Source organism: Sorex fumeus, unplaced genomic scaffold, assembly GCF_029834395.1.
Source record: "Sorex fumeus unplaced genomic scaffold, SorFum_2.1 ptg000233l, whole genome shotgun sequence".
Lineage (NCBI taxonomy): Eukaryota > Metazoa > Chordata > Mammalia > Eulipotyphla > Soricidae > Sorex > Sorex fumeus.
In genome coordinates, this window is record NW_026606290.1 from 1,062,245 (window position 1) to 1,079,649 (window position 17,405).

Genomic DNA, 17,405 nt, shown 5'->3' on the forward strand with positions numbered 1-17,405 from the left:
CCCCCGAACTTTTACATGCTTTACAGATGCCCCCGTCAGGGAATGGGGAACTCCGAGCCGCTCATCCTGTGTGGGGTAGAGTTCTAAGAAGTGAGTGAGTGATGGGCCCGGACAGATAGCACAGCAGGAAGGGCGCTTGCCTTGCATGCATCTGACCCAGGTTTGACCCCCGGCATCCCTTATGGTCCCTGAAGCCCTGCCAGGAGTTATCCCTGAGCATAGCCAGACACGGCTATGCTCAAAACACAAAAATAAATAAAGAAGAAACAGAAATAATACGATATTATATCTTTGGAGGGGATGGAACAGAAATTTAATACCTTGCATGCAACGATATTTCAATCCCAGGACGGGTATCCCTGAGCACAGAGCTAAGAGCAGCCCCTAAGCAGCGGCAGGTGTGGCCCAGTCAGGTAGTAAAGCTTATGTCGCTGCTGGATGGATAGTAAAGGGTTAAAACGCCTGCCTTGCACACAGCAGCTGTGGACAATTTTTTGAATCCCAGGGGTGACCCTTGGGCCCTGCCAGTTGGGGCCCCAAAAGAAATAAAATGGTTGGAAAAGTAGAAAACGGGTGAAAACACTTGTGTCTGAGCAGTGCGTGACCCCTGAGCTCAGAGCCGGGAAATGCCTGAAGCACCTCTGGGTATGGCCCACACCCTCCCAACACACACACACACACACACACACACACACACACACACACATGCCCTCCTCTCCCCACACACACCCAAACACACACACTCTCTCTCTCTCTCTCTCTCTCTCTCTCTCTCTCTCTCTCATCCCAGGCAAAACGCCTTGTCCTCCTTAGCCCTGATGATTAACTTTTCTTTTTTGTTTGTTTCTTTATTTTGTTTTGTTTGGGGGCCACACCTGGCATCGCTGCTGGCCCCTGGCTCTGCGCTCAGGAATCACTCCTGGCGGTGCTCTGGGGAACCCTGTGGGATGCCGGGGACCGAACCCAGGTCGGCAGTGACGGCGTGCAAGGCAAACTCCCTCCCCACTGTGCCCGGTTCTGGCCCTGTTAACTTTCTCAAGAAGAGGCTCGTGGCCCCAGGTGCATTTCCGTCAGGGAGGCCTGCAGGCCAGGCCCCAGAACCGTGGTCGCTTTGATGACCCGCCTGGGTAAAAGTGCAGACAGTGGCTGAGCCAGCCTGTTAGAGACCGCGGCAGCCCAAGGGCCAGGCTGGGGGGGGACGTCCTGTTCTCTGGGTCTCCAGCTGTGCTGTAGAGCAAAGCATTTTTTTACCATGTGGGGAAGCAGTCTCGGAGGAAGCCTCCTCCACGCGTTTGGACGTATAAGGAGTTGGCCGAGGCGTTGTCTCCCGGCCCCCGCCCCCCACAGCCGGCTCGACACCCGCTCAACACCATCAGCACCTCCGTCTTCCCCCCACCCCCGGTTTGTTCCATGGGAAAATGTCTGCGAGTTTTCTGAGGGAGGGCTGTCCCAGGCGAGTTAGAAAAAGCAAAAGCAAAAGCAACGGCTCTCGTACAGAGAGGAAGTGGGGACCGCGGAGGCAGGAAACGCATTTTGCAACGGCGGCCTGATCTTTCCGTTTCGAAAGGTTTCTTATTGACCATGGAGGAAAAATGGTTGAGAATCGGAGAAATGGATGCAGGATGCTTCTTTTGTTAGACGGCCCTGTGCTGGCCTATGCTGGCCTGGCCCCTGGATAAGGGAACCCCCCCAGGGCCAGAGAGCACAGTGCACGGAGCACTAGCCTTGCACACGGCTGTTCCTGGTGCCCCATATGATCCTCAGTGCCTGCCGGGAGTGATCCCTGAGCCCATGTGCGGCCCCAAGTCCAGGCCGCATGCAAGGTGGGCACGTGTGCCATCTCTCACACGGGTCAGGGTTGTGGAGGTGGGAGAAGGCTTTTGCTTTAGCTCCTGACAGCAGAGTCACTAGCAGAGCCCAGGCCTGAGCGACAGTACAGCGGGGAGGATGGTCCCTTACACGCCGCTGACCCGGGTTCCATCCCCGGCACCCCATAGGGTTCCCTGAGCCCCACCAGGAGTGATCCCTGAGTGCAGAGCCAGGAGTCAGCCTTGAGCACTGCTGGGTGTGGCCCCCAAACCAAAACAAGAAAAGCAAAACCCAAAAAAACTTCCACTGGGGCTGGAGCAATAGCACAGCGGGTAGGGCGTTTGCCTTGCACACGGCCGACCTGGGTTCGATTCCCAGCATCCCATTGGTCCCCTGAGCACCGCCAGGGGTAATTCCTGAGTGCAGAGCCAGGAGAAACCCCTGTGCATCACCAGGTGTGACCCAAAAAAGCAAAAAAAACCCCAAAAAACAAAAACCTTCCACTAACAGACCTCTCTGTTGGTGTGCAAAGAATAACAGAATGAAGTGAAGGGGCTGGAACGTTAGGACAGTAGGGAGGGCATGTGTTTTGCATATCCCTGTCCCTCATCTGCTCCCCAAGCCCAGCCAGGAGCAAGTCCTGAGCACCACCAGGTTTGGTCCAGAAAACACAATCAAAGGGAAAAGGGGGGACCTTGAGAAGGGTAAGTCCTGCTCATACATAGATCTGAAAATGAGCAGAATAAATTGGAATAACATATTGTAGGGCCAGAGCGGGAAGGGCATTTGCCTTGCAAGCGACTGGCCCAGGTTCGATCCCCGGCATCCCATGGGTCCCCTGAGCCCCGCCAGGAGTGATCCCTGAGTGCAGGGCCAGGAGTAACCCTTGAGCATCGCCGGGTGTGACCCAAAAAGCCCCCCCTCCAAAAAAAAAAACTAACTAAAAACATATTAAATAGATGTGTGAGTGTGAGCACATAGTAAAAGTGACTGTTGTGTAGCTTTGAACTCTTGGCGCTGACCCTGCCCCGCTTTGTCTAAGGGTTCCAGCTGGAAGCTCCGTTTCTGGGGGCTGGGGGTGGGCGCACAAAGTAGTTCTACTCCCAGCTCTGTGCTCAGGGGTCACTCCTGGTGGTGCTCGGGGCGCCATATGCAGTGCCAGGGGGCCAACTGGAGTTGAGCACATGCAAGGTGAAACACTGTCAGTGCCTGTGCTAGCCCCGAATCATGACTCTTTTCATGGAATACTTTACGTTTTCACTGATGGCAAAGACTCCTGCTTATTTTGAGTTTTTCCCTTGGATCAAGCCCTGGTCTCTTAGGAAGGTTCCTAAGAAAGTGGCCTTACCACTGAGCCATCTTCCTGAGCAAGGAGCGTAATTATATTCCCCATAAGGGTAGTTTTAGATCTAGGCTCTACACCTACTTTTGGTATGACACCAGGCACTTAATTTCCCCTATGCTCCTGTTTTTTGTTCTGTCACAAACGGATAAAATTCTCCTCTCAAGGGCTGGTTGGGACATGATAAGTGATGTGTATAGACAGCGACCTACTTCCAAGCTGAAACGGATGGGCTGGCGCTGTGATTGATACCTGTGTCTGCCTGTCTGATGGGCTGGCGCTGTGATTGACACCTGTGTCTGCCTGTCTGATGGGCTGGCGCTGTGATTGACACCTGTGTCTGCCTGTCTGATGGGCTGGCGCTGTGATTGACACCTGTGTCTGCCTGTCTGATGGGCTGGCGCTGTGATTGACACCTGTGTCTGCCTGTCTGATGGGCTGGCGCTGTGATTGACACCTGTGTCTGCCTGTCTGATGGGCTGGCGCTGTGATTGACACCTGTGTCTGCCTGTCTGATGGGCTGGTGCTGTGATTGACACCTGTGTCTGCCTGTCTGATGGGCTGGCGCTGTGATTGACACCTGTGTCTGCCTGTCTGATGGGCTGGCGCTGTGATTGACACCTGTGTCTGCCTGTCTGATGGGCTGGCGCTGTGATTGACACCTGTGTCTGCCTGTCTGATGGGCTGGCGCTGTGATTGACACCTGTGTCTGCCTGTCTGATGGGCTGGCGCTGTGATTGACACCTGTGTCTGCCTGTCTGATGGGCTGGCGCTGTGATTGACACCTGTGTCTGCCTGTCTGATGGGCTGGCGCTGTGATTGACACCTGTGCCTGTCTGATGGGCTGGCGCTGTGATTGACACCTGTGTCTGCCTGTCTGATGGGCTGGCGCTGTGATTGACACCTGTGCCTGTCTGATGGGCTGGCGCTGTGATTGACACCTGTGTCTGCCTGTCTGATGTGTCTGCCTGTCTGATGGGCTGGCGCTGTGATTGACACCTGTGTCTGCCTGTCTGATGGGCTGGCGCTGTGATTGACACCTGTGTCTGCCTGTCTGATCGGCTGGCACTGTGATTGACACTGTATGCTGCCTGTATCTTTCTCCTTGGATTGTCTCTGGCTCCGGCCTCAGCAGTGCTCCCCTTCTCCATGTGATGAGCCGGGTGGGGATACTCTGCACGTTCCCCGTGTCCTAGGGCCATCCCACAGGCCACTGACAGCATACCGTGCACGGAATGAGTGGGGTGCAGGAATACCTGCCCATGGGGGAGACTGCCCTGGCCAGCAGGTAACTGAGGGACAAAGTGACAAGGACTGCTGGGCGTGAGAGTGGGTGCCAGGAGGACACACCGAGTGGCCGTGTGGCCAGTCAGGCCTGGCCGTGGGAGGTGCTTCTCCCCCCGATTTCCAGCAGGTTCAAGTCCCTCCTTTCTGTTTTCCCCCCGCGAGACCCTGGGGAGAGGGACCCCTTTTCCTTTCTCGGCCTGCGTGTCCCCTCGCTCTGCTATGAGTGTCCAGCTGAGCAAGGGTTCCGTGTCCCAGTCCTGCCTCGCCCTTGCTGTCTGTCCTCTGGCATCTGGGTGATGTCGCAGGCCGCAGACCAGGGGGGAGCCGGGGATGGGGGTGACGTTGGCACGGGCGTCACTGCACTCCCCTGGGCATGGCACCCATGGATGCTACAGATTCCACCCGCTTGAGTCACATCACCCACCCGAAGTGCAGGTCCTTGGTTTTGTCTGGGGGCCACACCCGGATGTGGTCAGGGCTTACATCCTGGTGGCCTTGGGAGAACATGTCAGAGGGGGGGAGGTTGAACCTGGCTGGTCTCCGTGCAGGGCGAGCACCCTCCCCGCTGTGCTATCTGTCCAGCCCCCACAAAGTACAGATTTTTTTCAGCTTAATCAATGGCAGTAGGAGAACAAATGGCTGAATAAACAGCAGAACTCCTACATTAAAAGAATAAATGTTGGCCACAACATTATGATTATTCCTTGTCCGTACTTTAGTAATCTTCACCGTTTGTGAAGAAACCTTAAAACAAGCTCAATGGCTGGGAGCGATAGCACAGTGGGTAGAGCATTTGCCTTGCATGGGCCGACCCGGGTTCGATTCCCAGCATCATGTATGGTTCCCTGAGCACCACCAGGAGTGATTCCTGAGTACAGAGCCAGGAGTAACCCCTGAGCATCGCCGGGTGTGATGCAAAAGGCAAAAAAATAAAAAATAAACTATTAAAACAAGTTAAATGGTTAAAAAAAAAGAATAAAAGTACAGACTTTTAATATTTGTTTGGGTGCCACACCTGGCGGTGCTCAGGGCTCATTCCCGGCAGACTAAGGGGTTGATGGGGGGGGGCTGCTATAGGAGCCAGACCTGCCACTTGCCACTTGCACGGTGAGCCCCTTGCCTGCTCTGCTAGGTCCCCGACCCTCCATTTTTCATCCTTGATTCACTCTGCCCTGGTTCCTGGGTGTTTGTCCCCTCCCTCTCTTTTTATTTATTTATTTTTTTTCAAGAAGATTCTTCTGGTATGCTTCACTTTATGTATCATCGTTTTCTTGTGATTTTCTGCTGACTTGTAAATTTTCCTTTCAAGGTTCCTTTTTCCTATTTTCCTGCACGTTGTTCTTTTAGGTCAAGCTCTAGGCGTCACTTTTGCCCTGTGGCATCAGCGTGCGTGGTCGCGCCCTTCTTCCTGCACGTTGCTGGTTATAATACTCTGCTTTCTACGTGCGCGGCCCTCCAAGGGGAGGGTGTTTCTCCGGAAATCCCACAAGAGCAGAGCTGTGGGGGGCTGCCCCCAGCAAGCTCTTAGCTGTGCCTCAGCCGGATAAGCTGGGGCTCATCTGCACGTTCCTTTCTACCAGCCCGAAGAATCTGGCTGTCAGGGCTTCGTGGCCCCTTGTCTGTAGTAAACACAGGTTCAGAGAGCTTGACCCCATCCAGGCCCGTTTTTATTTATTTTTTTTTTCTGAGACTAAGTGCCCTCTCCTGCTGTTCGCTCACTTTCCCAGCCTCCAGAGAGAGATGGGGAACACTGAGCTTGATTTGAACGATGGTACTCTCATGCAGTGAACACCGAGCTTGATTTTGAGCATGATGCTCTCATGCAGTGAACACTGAGCTTGATTTAGAGGACGGTGCTCTCATGCAGTGAACACTGAGCTTGATTTGGAGGACGGTGCTCTCAATATATACGGTCAGCTTCCCTCGCTGACCATACATATTGAATAATACGGGGAAGCATTTTCATCCTGACCAGCCCTGGTTGGCACCCTCCGTGTGGGGCCAGGGGACATACATGCTGGACCTCTGGCAGCCCCAGATTTGAGTCCCAGCACTGTGCAACCAGGTGTGACCACAGCTCACACAAAATAAAACCAAAAGCGCAAACTCTGACCGCTCCGCTGCCCCCCGAACTTCCTCAGAACTGTCAGCCATCGCTTCCTCCCTGGGGGTTGTAGTTTGACTCATTTTCTGCCCCTTCTCAGACAAACTGACCTTCTCTACAGCTGCCTATGTGAAGTGCTCCAGTGCCCTGGGAAGGGAGGGGTCAGGGCCACACCCAGCAGTGCTCAGGGAGGACTCCTGGCTCAGTGCTCAGGGGTCACTGCAGGTAGGCTCAGTGAACCCGGGTCAGCGGCGTGTGAGACTGCACCCTACCCGCTGGACTCGCTCTGCTCCCCTCGTCCGTTTGCTCCTGGTAATGATTCTGGCACCACAGAGCACTGCGGCACACGGGTTGTTGTGTCCTGCTGAAGCTGTAGGAGCCCCTGTGAGTGTCCTGTCTGGGGGAAGGGGCTTGGGGCTTTGGGGCGGGGACTCTAGGACATGCCCAAGTATTGCTCAGAGGCCTGGGGGCCCCCCAGTGGTTCTCAGCCCGCAGGACATGAGGATTGGTGCTGCCCAGGCCCTGGCCTCCTGGAGGTTCTCTGGGCCACTCTGCGTCCCCCTCCAGAGCCATGCCTGACCATACTCAGGGATCTCCATGGCTGAGTCCAGGGACACTCAGGGCACCCTGTGGTTCCTGGGATTGAACCTGGGCTGGGCACGTGCCAGGCCTGCACCCTAACCATTGCACTCTCTTCGTGGCCCTGGGAGTATATTTGTTTTGTTTTAGTGTATACTACTTTCATTTTTTTCATTTTATTTATTTATTTGCTTTTTGGGTCACACCTGGCGATGCACCAGGGTTACTCCTGGCTCTGCATTCAAGCAAGAATTACTCCTGGTGGTGCTCAGGGGACCATATGGGATGCTGGGAATCAAACCCGGATCGGCCGTGTGCAAGGCAAACGCCCTCCCCGCTGTGCTATTGCTCCAGCCCGTAGGGAGTATATTTGTTAAGAGGAGAAAGTACAGAGAGAGACTGAGAGAGAGAGAGGAGAGAGAGAGAGAGGAGAGAGAGAGAGAGAGAGAGAGAGAGAGAGAGAGAGAGAGAATCCATTCAAACTGTTACGGATAATTCTGTGGCGTGTTGGAAACCAGTGAAGAGGAAGGGGTGAGCTTAGAGACCATGATTTGCGTTGCAGCCGATCACTGTGCTCCTTGGTGATGTTTGCTCCCACTTCCCTTGGAACCGAGCCAGCCCAGAGGAGAACAGTCTCAGCACTGGCTTCCTCCGGCAGAAGTGGTCACTCACCTTGAACAAATAAATAAAGCCTGATCTCTCATGGCAGACTCTCGGGTCGCGGGGACCTAACGGTCTCTCCTGAAGGCAGCGGAGCACAGGAGCGGCCGGGCCCGTGGTCTCATCAGCCCTTTCTGCCTCCTGGCCCGATTCAGCCCAGGGCCAAGAGGGAACGTCCAACTCGGGCGAGAAGCTGTCCAACCGTTTAGAGCATCGGGAAATTGCTGGCGTAATTGGAGCATCTTTCTTTGGTTAGCTTATTTTTGAAGTTCTTCTCTGTTTTGCATTTTAGCCGCTCTTAGAATTTATCAAAGACAGACTCATTGTTTTGGCAAGACCCGGGCCTGGAAGTCTCCAACAAAAACTCACAGGCTCTCTGCCGGAATCGGAATGTTGAAACGCATTCCTGGGCTGGCGGAGGAGAAGGAGGCGTTTTCTGGGAAGTGGAAACAATGCCGTTTGTCATACGCGGGTTGCTGCTGGGCCCTCTGTCACCCGGGCCTCCCGCATGGCTGACCAACCTTCTGACGCACCCAGGCAAACCGTTCTCTCAGGCCTGCCTTGCTCTGCACTTCAGCTTAGAGACCCTCACCTTTTTGCATCCTTCTAGAAAGTAATTGAGCCCTACATCCCGAAGTTGACCTTTTTATAATAACATGATTTGCTGGTTTTTTGGTGTTTTTTTTTTTTTCTTTTTAGGTCACACCCAGCGATGCTCGGGGGTTCCTCCTGGCTTTGCACTCAGGAATCACTCCTGACAGTGCTCGGGGGAACATATGGGATGCTGGGGATAGAACCTGGTTCAGCCACATGCAAGGCAAATGCCCTCCCCGCTGTTGCTATCGCTCTGGCCTGTGATTTGCTGTTTTGAAAGTTTTGTTTTGTTTTTTTAAGTGATTGAACTAGAGCAATAGCACAGTGGTAGGGCGTTTGCCTTGGACGTGGCCAACCCGACTGACCCAGGTTCAATTCCTCTGCCCCTCTCAGAGAGCCTGGCAAGCTACTGAGAGTATCTCACTCGCACGGCAAAGCCTGGCAAGCTCCCCGTGACGTATTCAATATGCCAAACACAGTAACAACAAGTCTCACAGTGGAGACGTTACTGGGCCCGCTCGAGCAAATCGATGAACAATGGGAGGACAGTGGAGAGTGGATTGAATTTAAGAGCCAGAGAGACATCACTGAGGGCTGGCATGTAGCCAGCCCCAGGTTGATCCCGGGCTCTGCATAGGGTCCCCCAAGCTCTGCCAGGAGTGAGTCCCGAGCCCCAAGCCCCGAACACAGCTGGGTGTGTCCCGGACCCCCTGCCTCACCCCCTTACTACCCCCAAAGTCAGTATGATGCCCACTTTTTCTTTAGACAGGCTGCACGTTACTGTGAGGTTTATTTAACCCATCACATCCCAAGGCGACAGTTGTAAGCCACCAGTCATTGTGACAAGTGCTGTGAACACTTGTCAGTGTGAGTGTAGTTTCAGGACTAGAGTGTGTCCGTGTGTGGCAAGGGCCTGGGTTCGAGCCCTGACACCAGAAAATGCAGTCATTTCAGTGGGGCGAGTGATCTTGCATGGAGACGCCGCCCTCGCCCACTCCCCCGGGAATCCAGCGGCCAGCGTGCTTTCTGGGCTTCTCACAGGCCGCTGTTGTTCTGCTCCCAGGAGCCCCGTCCCCACGCCGCACTCAGCTGGGGGGTGGGTGGGGACACTCCCAGTGACCTCCCAGCTGAGCTTTCTGGAACTTCCCAATGAAGGGCCCAACTGTTGCACTTCCCTCTGGACTTTCTCGCTTCTGGGCTGGGGGTGAACTGAGCTGAGACTTTCGCTTTCTGAGCTGAACGCCCTGCGCCGGGGCAGGACCAGCGGCCGAGGCCTTGTGGCTCAGTGGGCAGTGCATGCCCAGCCCCCAGGTTCCAGCTCTGGCCCCTCAGGTCCCTGGAGCACCTATGAAGGTGGCGAATGTGGCTCTCAGAGTGGGGAGGGCACTTGCCTTGCCCGTGGCTGACCCGGGTTCCATCTCCATCTCCAGCACCGCCCCCCCCCCTCGCGCGTGCTGAGCACTGCCAGGAAGGATCCCTGAGTGCAGAGCCAGTGGCGAGCTCTGAGCATCACCAGGTGTGGCCCCCAGACGGAGTACCAAAAAACTAACCAACTATGGGGGCGGGGTCGGAGCAAAAGTACAGCAGGAGGCACTTGCCTTGTCGCCAGGCCCAGAGTGGAAGGGGGGATCCTCGCCCTCCCCCCACCCCCAAGGGTCCCGCCGGGAGTGATCTGAGCACAGAGCCCGGAGTCAGCACTGAGCACCCGCCGGCTTTGCTCCCCGCCCCATCCCCAGCCCAAAGGAAACAGACTGACTAGGCGAAGCGCCTCCAGGTTTGGTTCCCAAACTGGTCACGTCAGCGCAGGGCGACTGAAGCCGTTTGAAGGGAGCCCAGGGCCTGCGGATTCCGGTGACGGTGACGCTGGGGACCTGCCTTCCCCCCCAGACAGTGACCCCGTCTTGGGCTCGTGATGCAACAGTCCCTACAACTCAGCCCTTCCCCGGGAACTCACTGTGTGGGAGCTCCCTGGAGCCACAAAGATGCTTACCTGGTATTTGCCTGCTTGGGGCTACCCCAGGTGCTCAGGGCCCTGTGCTCAGGGAGCACTTCTGGAAGTGCTTGGGGGACCCTATGGGGGGTGCCGAGGATCGAACCCAGGTCGGTTGAGTGCAAGGCCGGCACCCTGCCCGCTCTCTCTGTCGCTCCTGCCCATTCATTACCTATGATTTTTTTTTTTTTGGCTTTTTGGGTCACACCCAGCAATGGTCAGGGGTTACTCCTGGCTCTGCATTCAGGAATCACTCCAGGCGGTGCTCAGGGGACCATATGGGATGCTGGGAATCAAACTTGGGGTGGCCCCACCTGCGGTGATTTTAACCAAGAGGAAAGACCCCCTGAATCTCTCAAAATGCCGTCAACAGTCTTGTGTGTTAGGAGCCGTCTTGGGTGATAAGTATCCTGAGAAGTCTCAGGTGCTGATCAAAAATCATTAAATCTTCTTTTATCTGGGCTCTGTTGAGATGGTTCTCGATGAGAATTAGCCAGCTGCGGGACCGGAAAGACCACACAGCAGCAGGGAGAGAGAGGACAGGCGTCTGTCCAGCCTTGCTCGGACCCCCGGCACCCCGTAGACCACCCCCAGTTCCTGCCGGCTTTGACCCCTGAATGCAGAGCCAGGAGTAAATCCTGAGCACAGCTGGGTGTGACCCACTATAGCTGTCATTGTCCTCCCTTATTCATGATTTGCTCCAGTGGGCCCAGTAACATTGTGAGACTTTGTTGTTACTGTATCACGGGTAGCTTGCCAGGTTTTGCCTTGCAGGTGAGATAGTCTCAGTAGCTTACCTGGGCTCTCCGAGAGGGGTGGAGGAATCGAACTTGGGTCGGCCGTGCCGGCCACATGCAAGCCAAACGCCCTACCACTGTGCTATCGCTCCAGTCCCAAGACCCAAAAGAAAAAATGAGCCAGCCACGAGGCCATGCAAACATGTCCACACTTACGGTTTTTTGTTTTGCTTTGTTTTTAATGTATTCAAGGAGATCTGCAGAGACTATCAGAGAAATCCTGTTTAAACCCAGTCCATCTGATAGCGCATGATCTGAGGCTGTCTGTGTTTTACACAGTCAGGCAACGGGGTCATTTTGGACTTTTCTGGAATATTCCTTGTAAATCCTGTGACTCTGAATCATGACAAGAAAACAGCCAACCCCACCCTCACCCCCACCCCCCAAAAATATAAGCTTCCAAGCTAGATCCTTCAAACTTCTCTCTGGCTAAAAGCAAGATTAGCTCTCGGTGCCATGCTTTCTGTCGGAGGCTGAGAACTTTAATCTGATTAAAACAGCTTCTGGTCTGGCTTAGATAGGAAGAACTGTGCCTCCTTTGGATAATGGTTGTTATTTTTATTTTAGATTTTAACTATGAGAACTCGAGGGCGGGGGAAGGTGATGAAAAAAATCAGTGTTTTAGAGCTACATTTAGCCTCAGATAGGCGGGGAGACACTCTAAAATGTGCACTTACTGGTTCTTCCGGAGAAGTTTTTTGAAAGTTTTGAAAGATATTAAAAGAACAAACAAACGGGGCCGGAGCGATAGCACAGCGGGGAGGGCGTTTGCCTTGCACACAGCCTACCTGGGTTCGATCCCCCGCATCCCATAGGGTCCCCCAAGTACTGCCAGGGATAATTCCTGAGTGCAGAACCAGGAGTAACCCCTGAACTTTGCCGTGTGTGACCCCAAAAAAGCAAAAAAAAAGCAAAAGAACAAAATTTCTGGGCCCGGGGAACTGCAGTGTGGGGTTTCCCTGATGAAGTTTCGGTGTTTTCCTTAGTACCAGCTGCATGTTCCCCTGAGCATCCCCCCAAATAAAATCCAATTATGAGCCATTGTTTCCATGCCAGTTTTCCAGAAACAAGTCTCATCATAAAACAGACTTTCACTGACCTGCCAGGCAGCGGGGTTGAAGAGGGCTCCACTTCCTTGAGGGGAAAGATGGGGTGCCATCTGCCTGGGGGGTCTGAGATTCCAGTGCACAGGCAGAGGGGCCTCTCGCCCGCTCAGGAAGGAGGAGTCACGAGTGCGGGGTCCCGGGCCAGCAAGCGCTGGGGGCACCCTGCCCCCCCCCCCCCCACACACACAGGCCCATTGGGCAGAAACAGGCCCTGAACACGCGCCGGTGCTTGGTCATCCTCTGCCTTCATACGCAGAGAAATCTGCTCTACATGGCCAGAGGGAGGGGGCCGGCACTTGCCCAGCGTACAGTGGACCCCCGTTTGAGTGTCTGACCTTGTATATAGTCCCCCAAGCTCCGCCAAGAGTGATCCCTGAGCACAGCCAAGTGTGGCCCCCAAACAAACAAAAATTGTATTTTGCAGGGCTGGAGTGATAGGAGAGCAGGTGGGCACATGCCTTGAACCCAGAGGGTCCCCCCCACCCCGGCCCACCAGGAGTGACCCCTAAGTGCAGAGCCAGGAGGAAGCCCCGAGCAGAGCTGCGTGTGGCCCACAACAAAACAGAACAGAAAGTTGTTGCTCTCCCATTCCCACCACCTGTGTGGATGTGTGGTTATTGGACCTAAATACACGTGTGCAGTTGTGCCAGCACACGTGTCCACATGCTTGATGGCGTGCCAGCCTCTGTCTCGGGCCAGAGAGATGGTGTCCGGCGTTAGCCATGCACTCCGCGTATAACTGGGCTTGGTTTGACTGTGGGCATGGAGGGGCGTCCCCGAGCACTGCCAGGAATATGACCCCGGTCCTCCAGCACCACCGGAATACAGGAGACTCCTCCCCCGAGTTTGTTGGGGGGTTCCTTGTCCACTGGTGTATGTTGCTGCTGACAGAAGTGACAGTCCTTGGGGCTGGAGTGATAACATAGTGGGTAGGGCGTTTGCCTTAACACGCGGCCGACCCGGGTTCGATTCGCAGCATTCCATATGGTCCCCTGAGCACCGCCAGGAGTGACTCCTGAGTGCAGAGCCAGGAGTAACTCCTGTGTATCGCTGGGTGTGACCCCCCCCAAAAAAAGTGACAGTCCAGCAGGGAGGGCACTTCCCTTGTACATGGCCAACCTGGGTTCCATCCCCGGCATCCCATAGGGTCCCCTATGGGCATCATCAGGAGTGATTCCTGAGTTCAGAGCCAAGAGTGACCCCTGGGCACTGCTGGGTGTGCCCACCACTCTCCCTCCCCCAGCAAAACCCGAAAACAGGTGAAGCAGGACCAAGGAGGTAGGATAGTACCGTGGGTAGGGCTCTTGCTTGCACATGGCCAACCCAGGTTCGATCTCCAGCATCCCATAGGGCCCCCTGAGCCTCACCAGGAGTGATCCCTGAGTGCAGAGCCAGGACTAACCCCGGAACTCCACCCAGGGTGGCCCAGAAAGCAGAAGCAGAAGTGAACACCCCTGGGGGTTCCCCCAAGCTCCGCCAAGAGTGATCCCTGAGCACAGCTAAGTGTGGCCCTTTTGCAGGGCTGGAGTGATAGGACAGCAGGTGGGCACATGCCTTGAGCCCAGAGGGGTCCCCCCCGAGCCCCCCAGCGGGCTGGTTTTCAGGGAAGGCTGGTGAAGGGCGGGGTCAGCTTCAGGGAATCACCCACTGGCATCTCAGGGTGCATCAGATTCCAGATACACCTGCTGGGCCCTCCGAAAAGTGAAAGTCCCTCCAGGGTTGTGCGGGAGTGGGTGGGGCCGGGGGTGCTCCCTTCACCTGCCCCCCACACCACCCCGCAGGCCCAGCGGAAGCGGAACCCTAGTAGGCGGGCAGGAAGGGGGGTGATAGGCACCGAGAGGAAGGAAGATGTCGTGCTGAAAGTGGGGGCGGGGAGGAAGTCGGTGGGTGTGATGGGACACGGGGCTCCTGATGTCCTCAGGAGTGAGCTTGTAGGCATGGGGGCAGCGGTTCGGGGGGGGGCTGCAGGGTGACTGTGGGGTGGGAAGTCGGGGGGGAGGCTGAACCCCAGAAGTAAACTCGGGGCACGGTTCTCCCCTGCAGGGCTGCAAACCCAGAGCGGGCAGCAGAGCGGGGCTGGGCGGGGTTGGGGTTTGTCTCCAGAGCCCACAGAAAGGGGGGCTGCCACCCCGACTTATGACTTGGTATATTTTCATCAGAACATCTCAGTTTCCCCCCAAAGTTCCTTTTTTTTTTTCTTTTTTCGCTTTTGGGTGACACCCAGCAATGCTCAGGGGTTACTCCTGGCTCTGCACTCAGGAATCACTCCTGGCGGTGCTTGGAGGACCATATGGGATGCTGGGAATCGAACCTGGGTTGGCCACGTGCAAGGCAAACGCCCTACCCGCTATGCTATCCATCCCTTCCCCCAAAGTTCCTATTCAAAAGGAAATACCCAGTGTGGCTGAACAAATTGAAGTACAAGTCCCTTGGGGGAGGGAGCCAGTCCTTTCCCATTGCTTGTGGCCGAGGGGCCTTTGCCCGGCCACCAGGGCCCCAGCCTGATTTGCCTTGAGCTGGGGGGGGGGGGGCAGTTTCCAGGCCCCACATGCCGGCCAGCTGTGCGGGAGACCCCGGTCCCTGCCCCAGCCTCTCCACGGCCCCTTGGACCTGAAGTCAGGGCTCCAGGAAAACACGCCCCCACACTGGCAGGTGGCTTGAGAGATTATGGATTTTTGTTTGTTGGTTTGACCTTTAAAATGGGCTCTGTGACCTTCATGAAGTAGAAGAGACGAGTGAATTTGTGAATTATATTGTTGGTCACCTTGGAGGAAAACATTGCAGTAGCACAAAAATATCTCACACAGACATACACACAGATACACACGTAGACACACACACTACAGATACACACACAGACACACTCACAGACAGATACACACATATAGACACACACAGACAGATACACACCACACACACACACACACACACACACACACACACAGATACGCGTCTTAACAAGCACCAAGACGGCACGGCGCCGAGCGTTTCTCTGAGGTGTGGTCTTTAGCTTCTGGAAGAGGCCGTTGGGATCAGCAGCTCCTATGCGTTGGCAGTCTCGAAGCCCCGCTGAGCACTGGGTAACATACACGTATCTGCACTTACATATACGCACACATTTCCTGTGCCCGCGAGCCAAAAATAAAACAAACGTGTGTCTATGATCAGCACTTCCCACGAAACCCAACAGCTTGCGTGTATGTGACCCGGGCCAGGTGAAGACAGTGGACACGGCCGGGCCCGTCAGTCCGGGAAGCCGGGGGCATCAGTGCCAAGGGAGGGTCTGTGCCGGCCCAGGCAGGAGGGAGAGAAGGAGGGAAGGAGAAGAAGAGGGATGGAGGGAGGGAGGAAGGAAGCAAGTATCCACAATATTTAAAAATTGGCACCTATTAAAAATCTCCTCTGGGGGCTGGAGTGATAGCACAGCGGGTAGGGCCTTGCACGTGGCCGACCCGGGTTCAATTCCCAGCATCCCATATGGTCCCCCGAGAACTGACAGGAGTAATTCCTGAGTGCAGAGCCAGGAGTAACCCCTGAGCATTGCCGGGTGTGACCCCTCCCAAAAAAAAATCTCCTCTGAGGTACATTTGACTGTTTGCCTCTTCAGTCTAGAGCGAAAGCTTTTTTGTTTGTTTGGGGGCCACCCTGGGTGGTGCTCAGGGGTTACTCCTGGCGCTGCTCAGAGGACCCTATGGGGTCCCAGGAATCGAACCCAGCTTGGTCCCATGCGAGTCAAACACCTTCTGCCCCCGCGTACGAACCCCCGAAGCTCTGTTTTATGATGCATTTCGCTTATGTTTTGCTCTTAGGCTCGGCAGCAAGCTCAGATCCGTCACCAGATGGCCGAGGACAGCAAAGCAGATTACTCCTCCATCCTGCAGAAATTCAACCGCGAGCAGCACGAATATTACTACACGCACATCCCCGCCATATTCCAGGTCTGGGAACCTGAGCCCTGGGCTTGGCTTTGAGTGGGAACAGTCAATTCTCACCATTTCGCTCTTTACTGTAACTTAAATTAGTATGTTGGGGGGGGAGGGAAGCCACCCAGCAGAGTCGGGGGCAGGGGGAGCCTGGGTTCCTGGGGGTCAGACCCCGCACTTACACACACACAGCACACGCTCTCGCCTCTTAAGCCTTATCCCCGCTCTCGTGTGGTTTTCAAAGCATCCGGATGAAGCGTTAATCATAACGCGAGTCAAGGATTCATGGATAGCCCTTGGCCACTCCCTGGGTGGACCCATTCTTTGCCACCAGTCTTACAAGTGTGACTTGATCCCATCAAGACTGCTGGTGGGAGAAATAATGTTGTGGCTGCCTGTGTGGCAAACAGCCCCCCTCCCCCCAATGTGGCAAGCACCCCCTCCCCTCCTCCCCCGCAGTTCTTTCATTGGATGCTATGCCTGGGATGAGAGATGGGAACGTGTGAGAACTGTGTCGGCAAATAGCATTCCCTGAGGGGCCTGAGATAAGGCGAGCTGGTAGGGGGGCAGCCTCGCAGCCCCAGCACTGCCAGGAGCGATTCCCGAGCACAGAGTCAAGAGTACACCCGAGGGTTGGAGCGACAGGACAGTGGGTAGGGCATTTGCCTTGCACACAGCCAACCTGGGTTCGACCCCCTGCATCCCATTGGGTCTCCCAATTCCTGAGTGCAGAACCAGGAGTCACCCCTGAGCATCCTCAAGTGTGACCCAAAGAGACACACACACACACACACACACACACACACACACACCACACAGAGTAAACACTGAGCACGGCCTGGTGTGAGCCCCAAATCCACCTCTCCCCAAAGAAAAGCTCCTTTGAGTTTGTACCTCTTACTTAGAATCGTGTAAAGAAGACTGGTGGAAGAGGGTGGCCTCTACCTTGCATCAGCCAACCTGGGTTCAATCCCCGGCATCCCATATGGTCCCTCGAGCGCCTCCATTTGTTCCTGAGTGCAGAGCCAGGAGGAACCCCTGAGCATCATTGGGTGTGGCCCAAACAGCTTTAAGAAAAAGAAAATACAAGGGAAGGACCTAGAGCAGGCATGAAGGGGGTGAGGTGTTTGCCTTATATACAGCTGCCTGGTCCCACCCTTGGCTCCGTGGCACTACAGATGGTCGTCCAAACACCATCAGGGGTTACTCCGGAG

The 17,405-nt window shown here is 55.2% G+C and overlaps 1 protein-coding gene across 16 annotated transcripts in view; it reads left to right on the top strand.

The window, feature by feature from the left end:
* FNBP1 (formin binding protein 1) overlaps positions 1 to 17,405 on the top strand; it is a 129,586-nt gene that overhangs the window by 84,864 nt on the left and 27,317 nt on the right. For all 16 annotated transcript variants that reach the window (XM_056108860.1, XM_056108858.1, XM_056108859.1 and 13 more), the window contains exon 7: positions 16,078 to 16,206. In XM_056108860.1, coding sequence (XP_055964835.1) covers positions 16,078 to 16,206 — 129 coding nt within the window. The remainder of the gene's footprint in view (positions 1 to 16,077; positions 16,207 to 17,405) is intronic.